At 43.7% G+C, this 17882-nt stretch overlaps 1 protein-coding gene across 1 annotated transcript in view; it reads left to right on the top strand.

The window, feature by feature from the left end:
- Positions 1 to 17882, top strand: part of LOC146812900 (alpha-2-macroglobulin-like) — a 106260-nt gene that overhangs the window by 45184 nt on the left and 43194 nt on the right. The window contains exons 10-12 of the mRNA XM_085619971.1: positions 1988 to 2097; positions 11998 to 12159; positions 14054 to 14281. Coding sequence (XP_085476097.1) covers positions 1988 to 2097; positions 11998 to 12159; positions 14054 to 14281 — 500 coding nt within the window. The remainder of the gene's footprint in view (positions 1 to 1987; positions 2098 to 11997; positions 12160 to 14053; positions 14282 to 17882) is intronic.

The following is a 17882-nucleotide window of genomic DNA, read 5'->3' on the forward strand; positions in this document are numbered from 1 at the left end:
TAGTGAGAGATTTAAATAGTCTACTCACCACAGCTAGCGCAAGGAATAAAGAGACATACACTGTGAATGTGATAGACAAATGACATTAATGTGAGGCATATCTGGTTCATTTGCCCAAACCAGAGCAGCAGAAAAAGGGACTGGTAATGTAAACATACTTTAGATATAGCACTAATGAAAGATGTATATTCAATAAAGCTGTGTTAGAGGAGTATGGGGCAGTTACTATAGTCAGAATATAGAATTGACATAAGTAAAATATATGCATAGTGCTTTGCCACAACAAGGATAGCGGTGACAAGTACTGTCAACATAATGTAAAACTGACATGAATGAAATTTGTTCATATTGTATTCACAACTGACACAGGAGTGATGGAAGTGACTGGTACTATAAGCATAATGCAGCTGTGACATTATTGAAAGATGAATATTTACACAGCTATGTTACAACACCTAGAGACAGTTACAATAGACATAATGTGGAATTGGCATGAATAAAATAAATGCATAGTGCTTTGTCACAACAAGAATAGCGGCGACAAGTACTGTAAACATAATGTAAAACGGACATGAATGAAAGTAGCTCATGGTGTATTAAGATCACCCACATGAGTAAAGAAAGTGACTGGTACAATAAACATAATGCAGCTCTGACATTATTGAAAGATGCATATTCAACACAGTAAGGTCAGAGGAAAAAGGGACATAAACATAAAGTAGGTAAAATAGATTCATTGTGCCTTTCTTACAGACAGGATACAGCAAGAAGTGACAGTTAGTGTAAACATAATGTAGAACTGACATCTATCATATACATGTTTGGAGAGGAAATAACATACTGCTACTGTAAAGAAAAAGAAATGCAGACCTGGCATTAATAACATGTAAACCAATATATTCGCTAAGATTATGAAGTAACCCATATTGTATACACACTGTACCCGGAAGTGAATGATACAGTGCCACAGACTTTGAGCCACATTCAGAATGGTGGATGAGAGGGTGGGCACCACGATGTAGAGTTTGGAGATCAAATCAGATCAATATTGCAAACACCACTGCTGCTGCCTCACCAGATGTACAGCTGAAATCACCGATGGACTGCTTTGCTGCTGCAGGCAGACACCATCGTTAAAATGCTCTTTTTATTTGAATTGCCAGCTGCTGAATACATAAGTGGTTTACTCTGCAGTGCCCTTCAACCACAGCAGGGCTCACTGAGAGCGACAGATATTACCAGGCTGCTTCCAAACAAACATTCACTGTTGCCCATTCTCCAATATCTATTCTCTGTTGCCTAATGTCATTCAGTATGCTCCATTGTCCATTCCTCGTTCTCCATTGCCAATCGTCTATAGTCCATTTTCCATTATACATTGTCTATATTTCATTGTATATTCTCATTCTCCATTCTCTATTTTTGATTAACCATTCTCTAGTCTCCATTTTTGATTTTCATTCACTATTCTCCGTTATCCACTCTTCATTCTTTGTTCTCCATTGCCCATCTTCATTCTCAATTGTCTATTTTCTATTGTATATTCTCATTCTCCTTGCTTCATTATCCATTGTCCATTCTCTGTTCACCATTGTCAATTTTCATTCACTATTCTCCATTGTCCAATCTTATTGTCCATTTTCAATTGTCTATTTTCCATTCTCATTCTCCATTGTCCATTCTCTATTCTCCACTGTCTAATTTCACTCACTGTTCTCTGTTGTCCATCCTCCATTCTTCGTTCTCCATTGCCTATTCTCCATTGTCCATTATCTATTTTCCATTCTTCCCTCGTATTATCTATTCTCCGTTGTATATTCTCCATTTGTCTATTTTTGTTCACTATTCTCCACTGTCTGTTCTTCATTCTTTATAGCTTATTATCCATTCTCCATTATCTATTTTCCATTCTTAGTTGTTAATTGTATATTCTCCATTGTGTGTTCCCATTCTCCATTGTCCTTTCCCTCTACTCATTATCTTCCAGACGTTGAGATCTCTGGGAAAGGCTCCAGTGAGATCAGCACAACCATTACGAAAGTGAGGTTTCTGCACGCCGACCCATACTTCAAGATAGGACTTCCTTTACATGGACAGGTTGGTATCTCAGGTGTACGCATCCTGGTCTAAATGTTAACTTGCATGAAACCCTTCCACATGGGCTGAAGAAGGATGGTTTTACTTGTGTTGCTGTTAGATCTCTGTTATGTATATATTCTTTCTATATACTTGCTTTTTCATCGTTTGAGATAGACGAGCCACAGTGTTGACACATGGAAAACCCACTGGAGATACCAGGGTATCACTTTTTCAAATAGAAATCATAATAAATGCAGTACAATGTTCACAACGTTTGGTACCAGGGGTAATGTGTACTAAGTAATGTGATACCATGGTATGGTTTTCAAAATATTGATGGTCGAAATATGAAGAAGTCAAATATATATATAGGTAAGGATGTATTTATTATATTTAACTCCACATCCAGGTATCTATAACTCTACATCCATTTAATCTAGGTATACATAGATCTGCAAGATACATACATGTGACGTTAAGGATAGTAAATGTATCCCTACCTATACATAGTTAACTTGGCGATATTTTGGTCATCAGTATTTTGTCAGTGGTAATGTGGAATGGTGTGCCGGATAGTTAGATGCAAAAACAACAATTGATGGACAGAATGCAGAACAATGTCATACATTCACCCCAGTACAGAGATCTGGGCCTAAATCCATCGTTTTTTTGCTCACCATGCCATTCCAGTTTGAACCCAGCCATATGCAAATCAGTCTTGACCCTGTGCCCCATGGGAACAGTCCAGCCTGAACTGCCAAGCCAGGTCCTCCCTGGACTGGAAACAAGCATCCTAGGACCGGTTTCGGGCTTTCAGCCCTCGTCAGCCAGGATAGCTTGATTCCAGTGGCATGGAGAGCAAGGGACTCACGTCTGAGCATACCCTTCCCACTCGGGGTGACAAATGCAAAAACAACAATTGATGGACAGAATGCAGAACAATGTCATACATTCACCCCAGTACAGAGATCTGGGCCTAAATCCATCGTTTTTTTGCTCACCATGCCATTCCAGTTTGAACCCAGCCATATGCAAATCAGTCTTGACCCTGTGCCCCATGGGAACAGTCCAGCCTGAACTGCCAAGCCAGGTCCTCCCTGGACTGGAAACAAGCATCCTAGGACCGGTTTCGGGCTTTCAGCCCTCGTCAGCCAGGATAGCTTGATTCCAGTGGCATGGAGAGCAAGGGACTCACGTCTGAGCATACCCTTCCCACTCGGGGTGACAAATGCAAAAACAACAATTGATGGACAGAATGCAGAACAATGTCATACATTCACCCCAGTACAGAGATCTGGGCCTAAATCCATCGTTTTTTTGCTCACCATGCCATTCCAGTTTGAACCCAGCCATATGCAAATCAGTCTTGACCCTGTGCCCCATGGGAACAGTCCAGCCTGAACTGCCAAGCCAGGTCCTCCCTGGACTGGAAACAAGCATCCTAGGACCGGTTTCGGGCTTTCAGCCCTCGTCAGCCAGGATAGCTTGATTCCAGTGGCATGGAGAGCAAGGGACTCACGTCTGAGCATACCCTTCCCACTCGGGGTGACAAATGCAAAAACAACAATTGATGGACAGAATGCAGAACAATGTCATACATTCACCCCAGTACAGAGATCTGGGCCTAAATCCATCGTTTTTTTGCTCACCATGCCATTCCAGTTTGAACCCAGCCATATGCAAATCAGTCTTGACCCTGTGCCCCATGGGAACAGTCCAGCCTGAACTGCCAAGCCAGGTCCTCCCTGGACTGGAAACAAGCATCCTAGGACCGGTTTCGGGCTTTCAGCCCTCGTCAGCCAGGATAGCTTGATTCCAGTGGCATGGAGAGCAAGGGACTCACGTCTGAGCATACCCTTCCCACTCGGGGTGACAAATGCAAAAACAACAATTGATGGACAGAATGCAGAACAATGTCATACATTCACCCCAGTACAGAGATCTGGGCCTAAATCCATCGTTTTTTTGCTCACCATGCCATTCCAGTTTGAACCCAGCCATATGCAAATCAGTCTTGACCCTGTGCCCCATGGGAACAGTCCAGCCTGAACTGCCAAGCCAGGTCCTCCCTGGACTGGAAACAAGCATCCTAGGACCGGTTTCGGGCTTTCAGCCCTCGTCAGCCAGGATAGCTTGATTCCAGTGGCATGGAGAGCAAGGGACTCACGTCTGAGCATACCCTTCCCACTCGGGGTGACAAATGCAAAAACAACAATTGATGGACAGAATGCAGAACAATGTCATACATTCACCCCAGTACAGAGATCTGGGCCTAAATCCATCGTTTTTTTGCTCACCATGCCATTCCAGTTTGAACCCAGCCATATGCAAATCAGTCTTGACCCTGTGCCCCATGGGAACAGTCCAGCCTGAACTGCCAAGCCAGGTCCTCCCTGGACTGGAAACAAGCATCCTAGGACCGGTTTCGGGCTTTCAGCCCTCGTCAGCCAGGATAGCTTGATTCCAGTGGCATGGAGAGCAAGGGACTCACGTCTGAGCATACCCTTCCCACTCGGGGTGACAAATGCAAAAACAACAATTGATGGACAGAATGCAGAACAATGTCATACATTCACCCCAGTACAGAGATCTGGGCCTAAATCCATCGTTTTTTTGCTCACCATGCCATTCCAGTTTGAACCCAGCCATATGCAAATCAGTCTTGACCCTGTGCCCCATGGGAACAGTCCAGCCTGAACTGCCAAGCCAGGTCCTCCCTGGACTGGAAACAAGCATCCTAGGACCGGTTTCGGGCTTTCAGCCCTCGTCAGCCAGGATAGCTTGATTCCAGTGGCATGGAGAGCAAGGGACTCACGTCTGAGCATACCCTTCCCACTCGGGGTGACAAATGCAAAAACAACAATTGATGGACAGAATGCAGAACAATGTCATACATTCACCCCAGTACAGAGATCTGGGCCTAAATCCATCGTTTTTTTGCTCACCATGCCATTCCAGTTTGAACCCAGCCATATGCAAATCAGTCTTGACCCTGTGCCCCATGGGAACAGTCCAGCCTGAACTGCCAAGCTAGGTCCTCCCTGGACTGGAAACAAGCATCCTAGGACCGGTTTCGGGCTTTCAGCCCTCGTCAGCCAGGATAGCTTGATTCCAGTGGCATGGAGAGCAAGGGACTCACGTCTGAGCATACCCTTCCCACTCGGGGTGACAAATGCAAAAACAACAATTGATGGACAGAATGCAGAACAATGTCATACATTCACCCCAGTACAGAGATCTGGGCCTAAATCCATCGTTTTTTTGCTCACCATGCCATTCCAGTTTGAACCCAGCCATATGCAAATCAGTCTTGACCCTGTGCCCCATGGGAACAGTCCAGCCTGAACTGCCAAGCCAGGTCCTCCCTGGACTGGAAACAAGCATCCTAGGACCGGTTTCGGGCTTTCAGCCCTCGTCAGCCAGGATAGCTTGATTCCAGTGGCATGGAGAGCAAGGGACTCACGTCTGAGCATACCCTTCCCACTCGGGGTGACAAATGCAAAAACAACAATTGATGGACAGAATGCAGAACAATGTCATACATTCACCCCAGTACAGAGATCTGGGCCTAAATCCATCGTTTTTTTGCTCACCATGCCATTCCAGTTTGAACCCAGCCATATGCAAATCAGTCTTGACCCTGTGCCCCATGGGAACAGTCCAGCCTGAACTGCCAAGCCAGGTCCTCCCTGGACTGGAAACAAGCATCCTAGGACCGGTTTCGGGCTTTCAGCCCTCGTCAGCCAGGATAGCTTGATTCCAGTGGCATGGAGAGCAAGGGACTCACGTCTGAGCATACCCTTCCCACTCGGGGTGACAAATGCAAAAACAACAATTGATGGACAGAATGCAGAACAATGTCATACATTCACCCCAGTACAGAGATCTGGGCCTAAATCCATCGTTTTTTTGCTCACCATGCCATTCCAGTTTGAACCCAGCCATATGCAAATCAGTCTTGACCCTGTGCCCCATGGGAACAGTCCAGCCTGAACTGCCAAGCCAGGTCCTCCCTGGACTGGAAACAAGCATCCTAGGACCGGTTTCGGGCTTTCAGCCCTCGTCAGCCAGGATAGCTTGATTCCAGTGGCATGGAGAGCAAGGGACTCACGTCTGAGCATACCCTTCCCACTCGGGGTGACAAATGCAAAAACAACAATTGATGGACAGAATGCAGAACAATGTCATACATTCACCCCAGTACAGAGATCTGGGCCTAAATCCATCGTTTTTTTGCTCACCATGCCATTCCAGTTTGAACCCAGCCATATGCAAATCAGTCTTGACCCTGTGCCCCATGGGAACAGTCCAGCCTGAACTGCCAAGCCAGGTCCTCCCTGGACTGGAAACAAGCATCCTAGGACCGGTTTCGGGCTTTCAGCCCTCGTCAGCCAGGATAGCTTGATTCCAGTGGCATGGAGAGCAAGGGACTCACGTCTGAGCATACCCTTCCCACTCGGGGTGACAAATGCAAAAACAACAATTGATGGACAGAATGCAGAACAATGTCATACATTCACCCCAGTACAGAGATCTGGGCCTAAATCCATCGTTTTTTTGCTCACCATGCCATTCCAGTTTGAACCCAGCCATATGCAAATCAGTCTTGACCCTGTGCCCCATGGGAACAGTCCAGCCTGAACTGCCAAGCCAGGTCCTCCCTGGACTGGAAACAAGCATCCTAGGACCGGTTTCGGGCTTTCAGCCCTCGTCAGCCAGGATAGCTTGATTCCAGTGGCATGGAGAGCAAGGGACTCACGTCTGAGCATACCCTTCCCACTCGGGGTGACAAATGCAAAAACAACAATTGATGGACAGAATGCAGAACAATGTCATACATTCACCCCAGTACAGAGATCTGGGCCTAAATCCATCGTTTTTTTGCTCACCATGCCATTCCAGTTTGAACCCAGCCATATGCAAATCAGTCTTGACCCTGTGCCCCATGGGAACAGTCCAGCCTGAACTGCCAAGCCAGGTCCTCCCTGGACTGGAAACAAGCATCCTAGGACCGGTTTCGGGCTTTCAGCCCTCGTCAGCCAGGATAGCTTGATTCCAGTGGCATGGAGAGCAAGGGACTCACGTCTGAGCATACCCTTCCCACTCGGGGTGACAAATGCAAAAACAACAATTGATGGACAGAATGCAGAACAATGTCATACATTCACCCCAGTACAGAGATCTGGGCCTAAATCCATCGTTTTTTTGCTCACCATGCCATTCCAGTTTGAACCCAGCCATATGCAAATCAGTCTTGACCCTGTGCCCCATGGGAACAGTCCAGCCTGAACTGCCAAGCTAGGTCCTCCCTGGACTGGAAACAAGCATCCTAGGACCGGTTTCGGGCTTTCAGCCCTCGTCAGCCAGGATAGCTTGATTCCAGTGGCATGGAGAGCAAGGGACTCACGTCTGAGCATACCCTTCCCACTCGGGGTGACAAATGCAAAAACAACAATTGATGGACAGAATGCAGAACAATGTCATACATTCACCCCAGTACAGAGATCTGGGCCTAAATCCATCGTTTTTTTGCTCACCATGCCATTCCAGTTTGAACCCAGCCATATGCAAATCAGTCTTGACCCTGTGCCCCATGGGAACAGTCCAGCCTGAACTGCCAAGCCAGGTCCTCCCTGGACTGGAAACAAGCATCCTAGGACCGGTTTCGGGCTTTCAGCCCTCGTCAGCCAGGATAGCTTGATTCCAGTGGCATGGAGAGCAAGGGACTCACGTCTGAGCATACCCTTCCCACTCGGGGTGACAAATGCAAAAACAACAATTGATGGACAGAATGCAGAACAATGTCATACATTCACCCCAGTACAGAGATCTGGGCCTAAATCCATCGTTTTTTTGCTCACCATGCCATTCCAGTTTGAACCCAGCCATATGCAAATCAGTCTTGACCCTGTGCCCCATGGGAACAGTCCAGCCTGAACTGCCAAGCCAGGTCCTCCCTGGACTGGAAACAAGCATCCTAGGACCGGTTTCGGGCTTTCAGCCCTCGTCAGCCAGGATAGCTTGATTCCAGTGGCATGGAGAGCAAGGGACTCACGTCTGAGCATACCCTTCCCACTCGGGGTGACAAATGCAAAAACAACAATTGATGGACAGAATGCAGAACAATGTCATACATTCACCCCAGTACAGAGATCTGGGCCTAAATCCATCGTTTTTTTGCTCACCATGCCATTCCAGTTTGAACCCAGCCATATGCAAATCAGTCTTGACCCTGTGCCCCATGGGAACAGTCCAGCCTGAACTGCCAAGCCAGGTCCTCCCTGGACTGGAAACAAGCATCCTAGGACCGGTTTCGGGCTTTCAGCCCTCGTCAGCCAGGATAGCTTGATTCCAGTGGCATGGAGAGCAAGGGACTCACGTCTGAGCATACCCTTCCCACTCGGGGTGACAAATGCAAAAACAACAATTGATGGACAGAATGCAGAACAATGTCATACATTCACCCCAGTACAGAGATCTGGGCCTAAATCCATCGTTTTTTTGCTCACCATGCCATTCCAGTTTGAACCCAGCCATATGCAAATCAGTCTTGACCCTGTGCCCCATGGGAACAGTCCAGCCTGAACTGCCAAGCCAGGTCCTCCCTGGACTGGAAACAAGCATCCTAGGACCGGTTTCGGGCTTTCAGCCCTCGTCAGCCAGGATAGCTTGATTCCAGTGGCATGGAGAGCAAGGGACTCACGTCTGAGCATACCCTTCCCACTCGGGGTGACAAATGCAAAAACAACAATTGATGGACAGAATGCAGAACAATGTCATACATTCACCCCAGTACAGAGATCTGGGCCTAAATCCATCGTTTTTTTGCTCACCATGCCATTCCAGTTTGAACCCAGCCATATGCAAATCAGTCTTGACCCTGTGCCCCATGGGAACAGTCCAGCCTGAACTGCCAAGCCAGGTCCTCCCTGGACTGGAAACAAGCATCCTAGGACCGGTTTCGGTGCTTTCAGCCCTCGTCAGCCAGGATAGCTTGATTCCAGTGGCATGGAGAGCAAGGGACTCACGTCTGAGCATACCCTTCCCACTCGGGGTGACAAATGCAAAGTAGTAGTTAGATGGCCTTCAGGTTCTTCATCCTCTGCAGGACCATAAGTCCCTTCTGTCTCTGCTATCATGTTATAAATGAAAACTGTAAACAATCTAACTAGTTCATGTATAGACCTTTCCTGTTCCTATGGGACATGATGAAGTAGGGACAGGCTTGACTGTCCAGGATGCACTTCTGTCTCTTCTGCACTATACAGGTGGCCACTGTTGACTATTATCAGTGTATGACTCTACAACCCTCTCAACACTGTCTGAAAGGACTGCACTTATCCCAGGAGAAATACAAGAAAGCCCTTAAGTCCCATCTTTTTGTGCTGCATGGTATGTTGCAAGACCGACATGGTCGAATTATGAGGTCCTTCTAACTTCAGCATGTGGATCGGGTATATTTGGTTGACTATGTGTCCACTCTGTCTTCAACGTAGCTTGAGTGGGATCACATTGGATGAGCCAATAATTAATTTGGTCTTTCCAATATTATGTGAGAGAAGGGGCAGGGACCTGAGGTACCTTCTGTTTCAATGTCACATATGTAAGGATGAGTACAATATGATATGATTTATTTCATTTGCTTTGCCTTATAATGTAGCAATGCCCTACACATTGGACCTTGAATCTCTTCCTTAAGCACTATATCATTAAAGGGGATAGGTAGACACTCAATAAAGCATATAAAATATATGGTTCTCACACATGGTCAGAATTTCGTTCTTACATTATGAGTACCTTCTGCCATCATGTACATCTCTCCATTAGTCTGCCTCTATTAGGCAGCGTGATAGTGACAGACCTAATGAACCATAAGATACAGATCCAGGTGAGGAGTAGACACGTCCTGTTGTGGCCTGCCCCCGTCAACGTTCGGAGGGACCGTTCCAGTGGTCCGGTTACTACTCCCTTACCTATGAAGCTTTGAACCCCTCACTCTGAGGCGGAGCCTTTTATTCTGAACCATACTTAGGTCCAGTTGGTATGTGGTTGACCTGTAATACCCCGTTATAAGGAAACTGAGGTATACGAATTCTTTACTGGTCCCACGGTCCTGAAGAAGTGTCGCTCAATCTTGAGCACCGTGACACGAAACATGTTGACCCTTGTCAACTATAGGCTACCCTGATACCTTGCATCACAGAAGTAGCCTCCCTGGTTTTATTTAGTCCCAGCCCTATTTAACCTTATTAAAACTATTGAGGGGCCAGGGCCTATTTTAATTTCTCTTGAATCCCCACATTCTTAGGAGCTATTTCCCTCCATAATCATTTACATGGTCTTCATACAAAACGGCGTACTCAGATCAAAAGACCTCCGAAAAAGAAGCCACCAGGCCCGCCGGACATTGCACCGCCGGTCCGACGAGGAGCACGCCCAATGATGAAGCATGACACCCTAACAGGTGTGTGAGGGCAACAAGATCTGAATTTGAAATTTCCCTTCTCAGATCATAGTAACTACTACTATACTTCCAAATTGGCCAATTAGAGGAACTGCTCTTACCTGTCTTTTCCTACGTGAACCATAAGATACGTCTGTCACTCCATTTGTCTTCTCTTTTAGACGGTGTGATGGTGAGAGACCTCAGTAACCCTAAGTTGTGTCTGTCTCTTTCCTATTTTATCTCTTTTACTCACTGTGTGGATAGACCTAATGGATCCTGAGTTGCATCTTTTTCTCCTTTAGTCTGTGTCTTTTATACAGTGCAATGGGGATAGACCTGATGACCTTGAGTTATGTCTGTCTATTCATTACGTTTTATCAGATTTAGGGTTTGGTTGATGGGTACTCTGTCACAAACGTGACGGATGTCGTGTCTCCTTCATTACAAGTGCATTAGGATATAATGCACTTGTAATAGGGCAGTTTGGATATCCGTCACATTTGTGATGAGTACACATCCGCCCATCTCTAAATCAGGGCCTATGTCTCTCTTGCGCATTGTGTTAGGTGATAGACCTGATGGATATTGAGTTACTTCAGTCTTTACATTACTCTGACTCTTTTACAAAGTGTGATGGGACAAACCTGATGGATCTTGAGTTGCATCTTTCTCTCTATTAGTATGTTTTTTGTAGATAGTATGTTAGTGAAATACATTGTCAAGCTTGATTTGTAGCTGTCTCTCATTTAGTCTCTGTTAGAGTGCAATAGGAATAGTGGTCATGTTTCCCTATATTACTCTGTCTCTATTCCAAAATAAGATTTAAATATTCTCAGTCAACCGTGCGTTGCATCTGTTCTCCATTAGTCTGTGTCTTCTTGACAGTGTGAAGGTGATAGATCTGATGAACTTTGAGTTACCTTTGTCTCTCCATCAGTCTGTCTCTGTAGGCACTGTAGTGAGGGTACATATGTTGGACCTTGAGCCATCTGTGTCTTGCATTAGTCTGTCTCTTTAGACAGTGTAATGGGGATAGAGCTGATCGACCTTTATGTGTGTCATTCTGTCCATGGGACCCAATGTAACATGGATAGACCCAATGAATCTCTTCCTCCATTAACATGTTGAACCGTGTGGTTGGAACATGTAAAAAACAGATACTCCAATGATTGATGGTCCCTTGTGTCTCTCTAAAAATGTTACTACTCACCAAAAGATCAGGCACCCTCTTTTGACTCTGTCATTATGCAGACAATGAGTCTCAAGTGTTTCATTATTACTAATGTCAGAAAGGTGTAATTATTATAGTACGTAATGGGGTGTCAGAAAATAAGGATGTATCGCATCTTTGTCCATGTCTGATGCCAAGTACATGTTACCACAGCAGGAAGTGATGATACTAAAACATCGTCTGTTCAGCCAATAATTTTCTTGCTGCAGGAAGGCAAACCTATAAACATTTCTTTTCACAGCTCCTGTTGGAGGACTCTACTGGGGCCCCTTTGGCCAATGAGACAGTGATCCTTTCTGTGGGCCAAGGAGACACCAAATTCAACTACACAACAGACCAGGAGGGCAAAGCGTACTTTTCTGTTGACACCTCATCTCATACCACTTTGACTCTCTCGATACGGGTAAGCGAGCTCCCAGAATTAGAAATGTGGCAAAATCTAGTCAATCAAGTAAAATCATCATAGTATAAAGGCTCAGTGGATGGGGATGGGGATTTTAAAACGTAATTTGGTTAAACTTTACATGATGGACAAGTTCTTGGGAACTATCACTTAATCTCCCCGTGCCTGAATATGTTATGTAAATACGGTGCTCATGTACAGCGCTCCAACACCTTCGGGTCGAGTTCGCGGTATATAAAAGATGCAAAAAAAACCCACAAAAAAAACCAAACATTGTAAGCTGTCCCAAACTAAATATAGGCTCACTTTCCATGGGGGGCAATTATCTCTTTCTTGAATTTTCTAAATCTCAAATATAAAGTCCATTTTCCTGGTCATCATTTTGGAAAGGGTTATTGCCATTACCACCTGTCACCACATCTAGAATTTAATGATTTTGCTATGTCCTCCCTGAAAGAGGCAGGGCACCCTTATGATTTGTTGGCAGCCAAGAAGTTTAGGTAACATAACAGTGCTTTCATGGACACGGCAGAAAAACTTTCTAAAGTGCAATCAGCTAAACATTGATGTTGCATTAGGGGAAATCACAAAAATATTCCGCATTGCATGACAGACAATCTTTTGCCTTGCTTCCAAGGTCACTAAATGCCCCCATATTGAAATGTCATCTTTGAATGTCCTGGATGTATGTAAAATTACACAAAGGTTTGGATAAAGTCAGTGACACTGATGAGGTTTAGTCAAAATTCACGATTTGCCAACATTAACATTTCCAACCCATTGTCAAATGCACCAGGAGGTCCATGCCCTAACCAAGCTAGTAGAACAGCTGCAATATTGCCACCACTGCTTGTGGATCCATCAAAATGCCATCAAAGCAATATATGACTTACAGGCCATGCTAATCTCTGCATCTAGAGAAGAGGCTGCAGAAAAAATAGTCACCTGCATAGAGTTGGAAATTTAAACATGGTCATATAAGAGGAAAGAAAAGAAAAGTGAAGGTTAGGACTATAATCAAGGGTACACTTTGAACAGCACAAGATGTCCATCATCGCTATGGACTCTTACCTTACTGGTGGTGTCATGTGAAATGCAGTCTCTTTTTATGATCTTCCGATTCTTGTCAGTCAAATAAGTTCACATCAAGAGAATGTCAATAGCTTCACACATGACTACCCGTAACTGTCATTAGTGTAAATCCACACAAATCAAGGTGCATTCCTTCCATTTAGGTCTTGTATGTGGGATTCAAGCCAGATTTGTGCTAGTCAGCATCAACATGGGTCCTCAGGCAGTGCTGTTGATCAATGGAGGGAGACATTTCCTGTCCCCCTGTAGAATCTGGGATGTGCAAAATAGATGCATCTAAAATCCCTGCCCACATTTCTTTTGGGCTTGCATTAATGTGTGGGTATTATTAAGCAGTTGCTTAACTATGATAGTGTGCATTGTTTGTTATACGCCTTTCTACCTGATCTTTACTTTATCCTCTTACTGTTTATTATGTTCTTTTATGTTAATACTGTTCTGGAGCTGCCATTACACTTATCCAAGGAGCTCGTCTGAGGGTGACTCTTAATATTAATGGAGACCCCTCAGCTTAAGGCATGCAGCTGGAAGCTGAAGACATATGGCATTGTTTGTGCTAAAAGAGTAATGAAATAATTACTGAATTTTACCCATTGCTTCCTTCTCTTCACAAGCAATTGTTTCTGAGTTCAGCCTTTTGTCATTTGCAGCAGCCATTTGCTCTTTGTTATTCCAAATTTAATCTGGAGATTGTGGATATTTCTGGTAATACCACCTATTTGGCACAGTATCCATCAGGACAGCTCATGGTAGTTGTACAATTTTATCACTGTCAATTCTGTTTTGCTTTCCATTTTGTCAGGTTTCTTACAAAGACACAACCTACTGCAGAGATTCAGGATGGAGCTACCCTTCTTACAATGGCGACACTCACATGGCAAAGTACTTTTATTCTAAAAGCAACAGTTACGTGCAGATTCAACCCATCTATGACACTTTGGATCCCGACCACACACAGAACATCACTGTGCACTATATTCTGTCTTCTGAGGGCCTGGGAGAGAGCAAGGAAGTTGACTTTCATTACTTGGTAAGTACACTTTGGTGAGTATGGGGTTACTTTGAACAATAGAGTGGCATATGATCAGTTGCCATACCCAACACAAGACACTCCTGATAGAGCCTCTTAAAAGACTGCTGAACAAAGGTGCGTACTTTGTGTGTAAAGAAGGTATAGCAGAAATATTTTAATTGTGTTTCAGGTGTCTCAGATTAGCAGCTACCTGGAAAACTTCAGAATAAAACACGTCTATATTTTTGAAAAATTTTAGTTCATAAAAAACATCTAAACCAGTGGTGCCCAAACTTTTGAGAACCACGACCTACTTTTTAGAACAACAAAGTTCATGACCCACCTACCTTTAATGGACATAAGGGTGATTTTTTTAATGCAACTAAAGTATCATTTGGTATTGCACTGTCATTTACAGACAGCATATTATCCATTAAAATGGCCACTAACTTTGCACAGGCCTACCATTTTACTGATAAGTCTATATTGCCCACAAAAGATAATGTGTAGAAATTAGGTTTCTGTGAATATTTATCAATTGTGCATCATCAATAAAGTGACTTTATTTCTTTTGTTCCTATAAAAATCTCTGTTTCCAAGGCACTTCAGAATTATAAAAAATGTACTTCAGTTTTGCTTTCCTGGCTGCTAAATGCATTCAGTTAATTTACAGGTATTTACAGTTTATTGTGTGTTGCAAAAAAATATGACATCCTAAGATTGTAATATAAATTCCTTTAAACCCTCCTCATTTTGCATTAATTGAAAGAAAAGTAAACACAAATCGCATGTTAAAAGAATATTAGCAACAGCTTGTCAGAAGATATAGCCTGACATTTAGCCGCTATCTCATTTAAGCACCCCAAATGTGACAAGATAAACACAGAATTTAAAGGCATCATGAATTATTGCTTGGACTTTCACGACCCATCAAAAATCATCTTACGACTCACATTGATATTAAATTATATTATGAGAGAAGACTGCCTTTCAATTACAATGTTTTTCAAAATATTTCAACATCATTTACTCTCCTACGGATCACATTGGAATCACTCAGCAGTAATATTCATAAACCTTCTTCCTCCTCTTAATAAAAAAACTCTGCTTTTTAGTGGAGGATAGATCAATCTATTCTTTACCTGATAAATACAATTTTACAATCCAGATTTTACTAATGAAATTTGAGAGCGTCCTGATTAGCTAAATTGTGGGCTACTATTTCTACAAGCCTTTTGAACTAGATGTTCATAAATTCACGTCTCCCTCATGACTAAAGTCATCTAATTTTTTCCAAAACTTATGCAATGCTTTATATGGTTAGGTTTAATTGTTATCACCTGTAATATGGATTCCTTGTCAACTTTTGAAATGACATAGCACCCTCCACCCTTATTTTACATAAAAGGAACTGTGCATGGCAAAAGGTTTAGTCAAATCTCCATCGGCATTAACATCCTGATCCCCATATCATTTTTGTTTAGGACTAATTCTAAACTTCCTAACAGAGCGTTACAGATGGTAAACTATATTGGAGCACAATAATTTAAAGTAGGTAATAACTGAGCACAATAATCTATTTCTTATGGTATTTGAGCACCACAATTTAATGTTGGTAATACCTTATCACAGTATACTATTTTTTAAGGTAGAAAGGAGAAGAAACTTTATGATCAATGATTATTATTATTTATTTAGGAAGATGTCCCTTCCTGCACATAAACGATCATTTAAAAAATGACAATTTGTAACTTCTATGTGTGCTGCACAATACAGCACACATAGAAGTTACAAATCACCATTGCTGATTGTTTATGTGCAGGAAGGGACACCTTCCTAAACATAAATAATCATTCCCGCAACATGGACACCCTTGCACTATGATGCAAGGGTGCCTGCGTTGGTGCTAGGCAGCTAAGTCTGTGCCACCGCAGGGAGAAACGCAGGGGTGCACCGCATTCTTGTGAATACGGTGCATCCCTTGAAAGTGACGGAGCTCAGCATTTGTCTCCTTGGCTTAACGCCGCACTCCGCCACCTTCATTGTAAATACGCCCCATTATTTCTAAAAGTATTTATGAGGAGTCCAAATGTTGATAGTTCTTGTATTTAAAGTGGTAGGAGAATCTTGAGAACAATATTGACCCAGACCGCCCTTCTAGCTACACAATCAAACTCTGATGCAAAATCAATATAATCAACCTACAGTGCATTGATTTTCCTTTTTCTGTACTCTTCTTGGTAAAGTTACAAAAGCTGTGTGTTCATGCAAACTTGAAGCATTTTCCGAGAACCATGTGTGGAGGTGAGTGCATGTGAACAGTTTGGAAAACGGTGACAATGATCTGAGGATTGAGAGATAAGCTTTTAGTGATGGATGGCTTTAGATATGTGTGCTGGACTGATGACACTCAAAGGTCTTGCGATTTCAGACTTGGGCAAGACTGGAGGCATAGATCAAGAATACTACAAGAGCGAGTAAGAGTTGAATATCCACAGTGGTTATCTAGGCAAGCTGTTTTCACTAAAGGGTTCAAAGAAGTACTTTTTTCCATTCCATTCACTTGTGAGGGTGTGTGGGTAAGAGACTCACTAACACAAGGCATGGATCTCCAATTTCTAGGTCTAGGGAAGGATTGCTTCACTTTTGCCACCTTTGTGAAGATGCAGGGCCTGATTCACAAAGGGCCTCTGCACTAGTGGCGGAGGCGCCGCAGTCGAGGGGCAGTTTCTGCACTCGGGGCAGAATCTCCGCCATAAGAATTCTCATGGCAGAGTTTCTGCCCTAAGCACGCAGACTCCTCCATGACTGCGGGACCTCCGTCACTAGTGTGGAGGTCCTTTGTGAATCAGGCCTCAGTGTTGGAGGCAGCTGTCCTTGTCACCTATAAATGTTCTACCCATGCCTGAGCTGTCTGGTCTCTTGGTCGTTGGGTCCAAGGAATGCTTCTGCAGAGCATCGCAGATACATGCTTGAGCTGTTGGATTATCAATATATATGGGTTATCATCATGAATATGAACTAATATTCCACCAGAGTAAATATATTCGCTTCTGAAGCAAGCTTTTGCAGATGAGGGAGTCCACTGGCTCTTGTTACAAATAATATAGTTAAACTTCTTTCTGATGTTCAATGTTGAACATAAAGCCATTGCTTTGTGCAGACTCCAGTCCAATTCGTTAATCAAAAAGGCCAATCAGGCTGTGCTAGAAATTCTATGGTTGGCTTCAGCAACTGAGTTACACAGGTGAACACTTTGCTTGAGAAGAAACAGTGTTTTACAAGATTAGAGAAAAGCAGTCATGTGCCTTTGGGGATATGTCATCCAGTTAGATGATGTGGTGATGTACCCGAGTTTGAGACTCAGGTCCCTTCTCTGTTCCTTTGGCCTTTGAGGATTTAGCAGATTTTGAAGAATGTTATGATGCTGAAGAATAGCCAAGTATGGAAGAAGGGCAAGCATGTTTACAATCTCTTGAGAATGGATACATGGCAGGTTGATTGACTGTGTGCTTTGTATTGTGTTGGTGAGTTTCCCATGATTCTGTATTCCTCTTTTGGTTCGACCCATATCCTGTGTTTGTAAACATGTGGAGTATACTGCCATTTGGCATGTGAA

Source organism: Triturus cristatus, chromosome 7, assembly GCF_964204655.1.
Source record: "Triturus cristatus chromosome 7, aTriCri1.1, whole genome shotgun sequence".
NCBI lineage: Eukaryota > Metazoa > Chordata > Amphibia > Caudata > Salamandridae > Triturus > Triturus cristatus.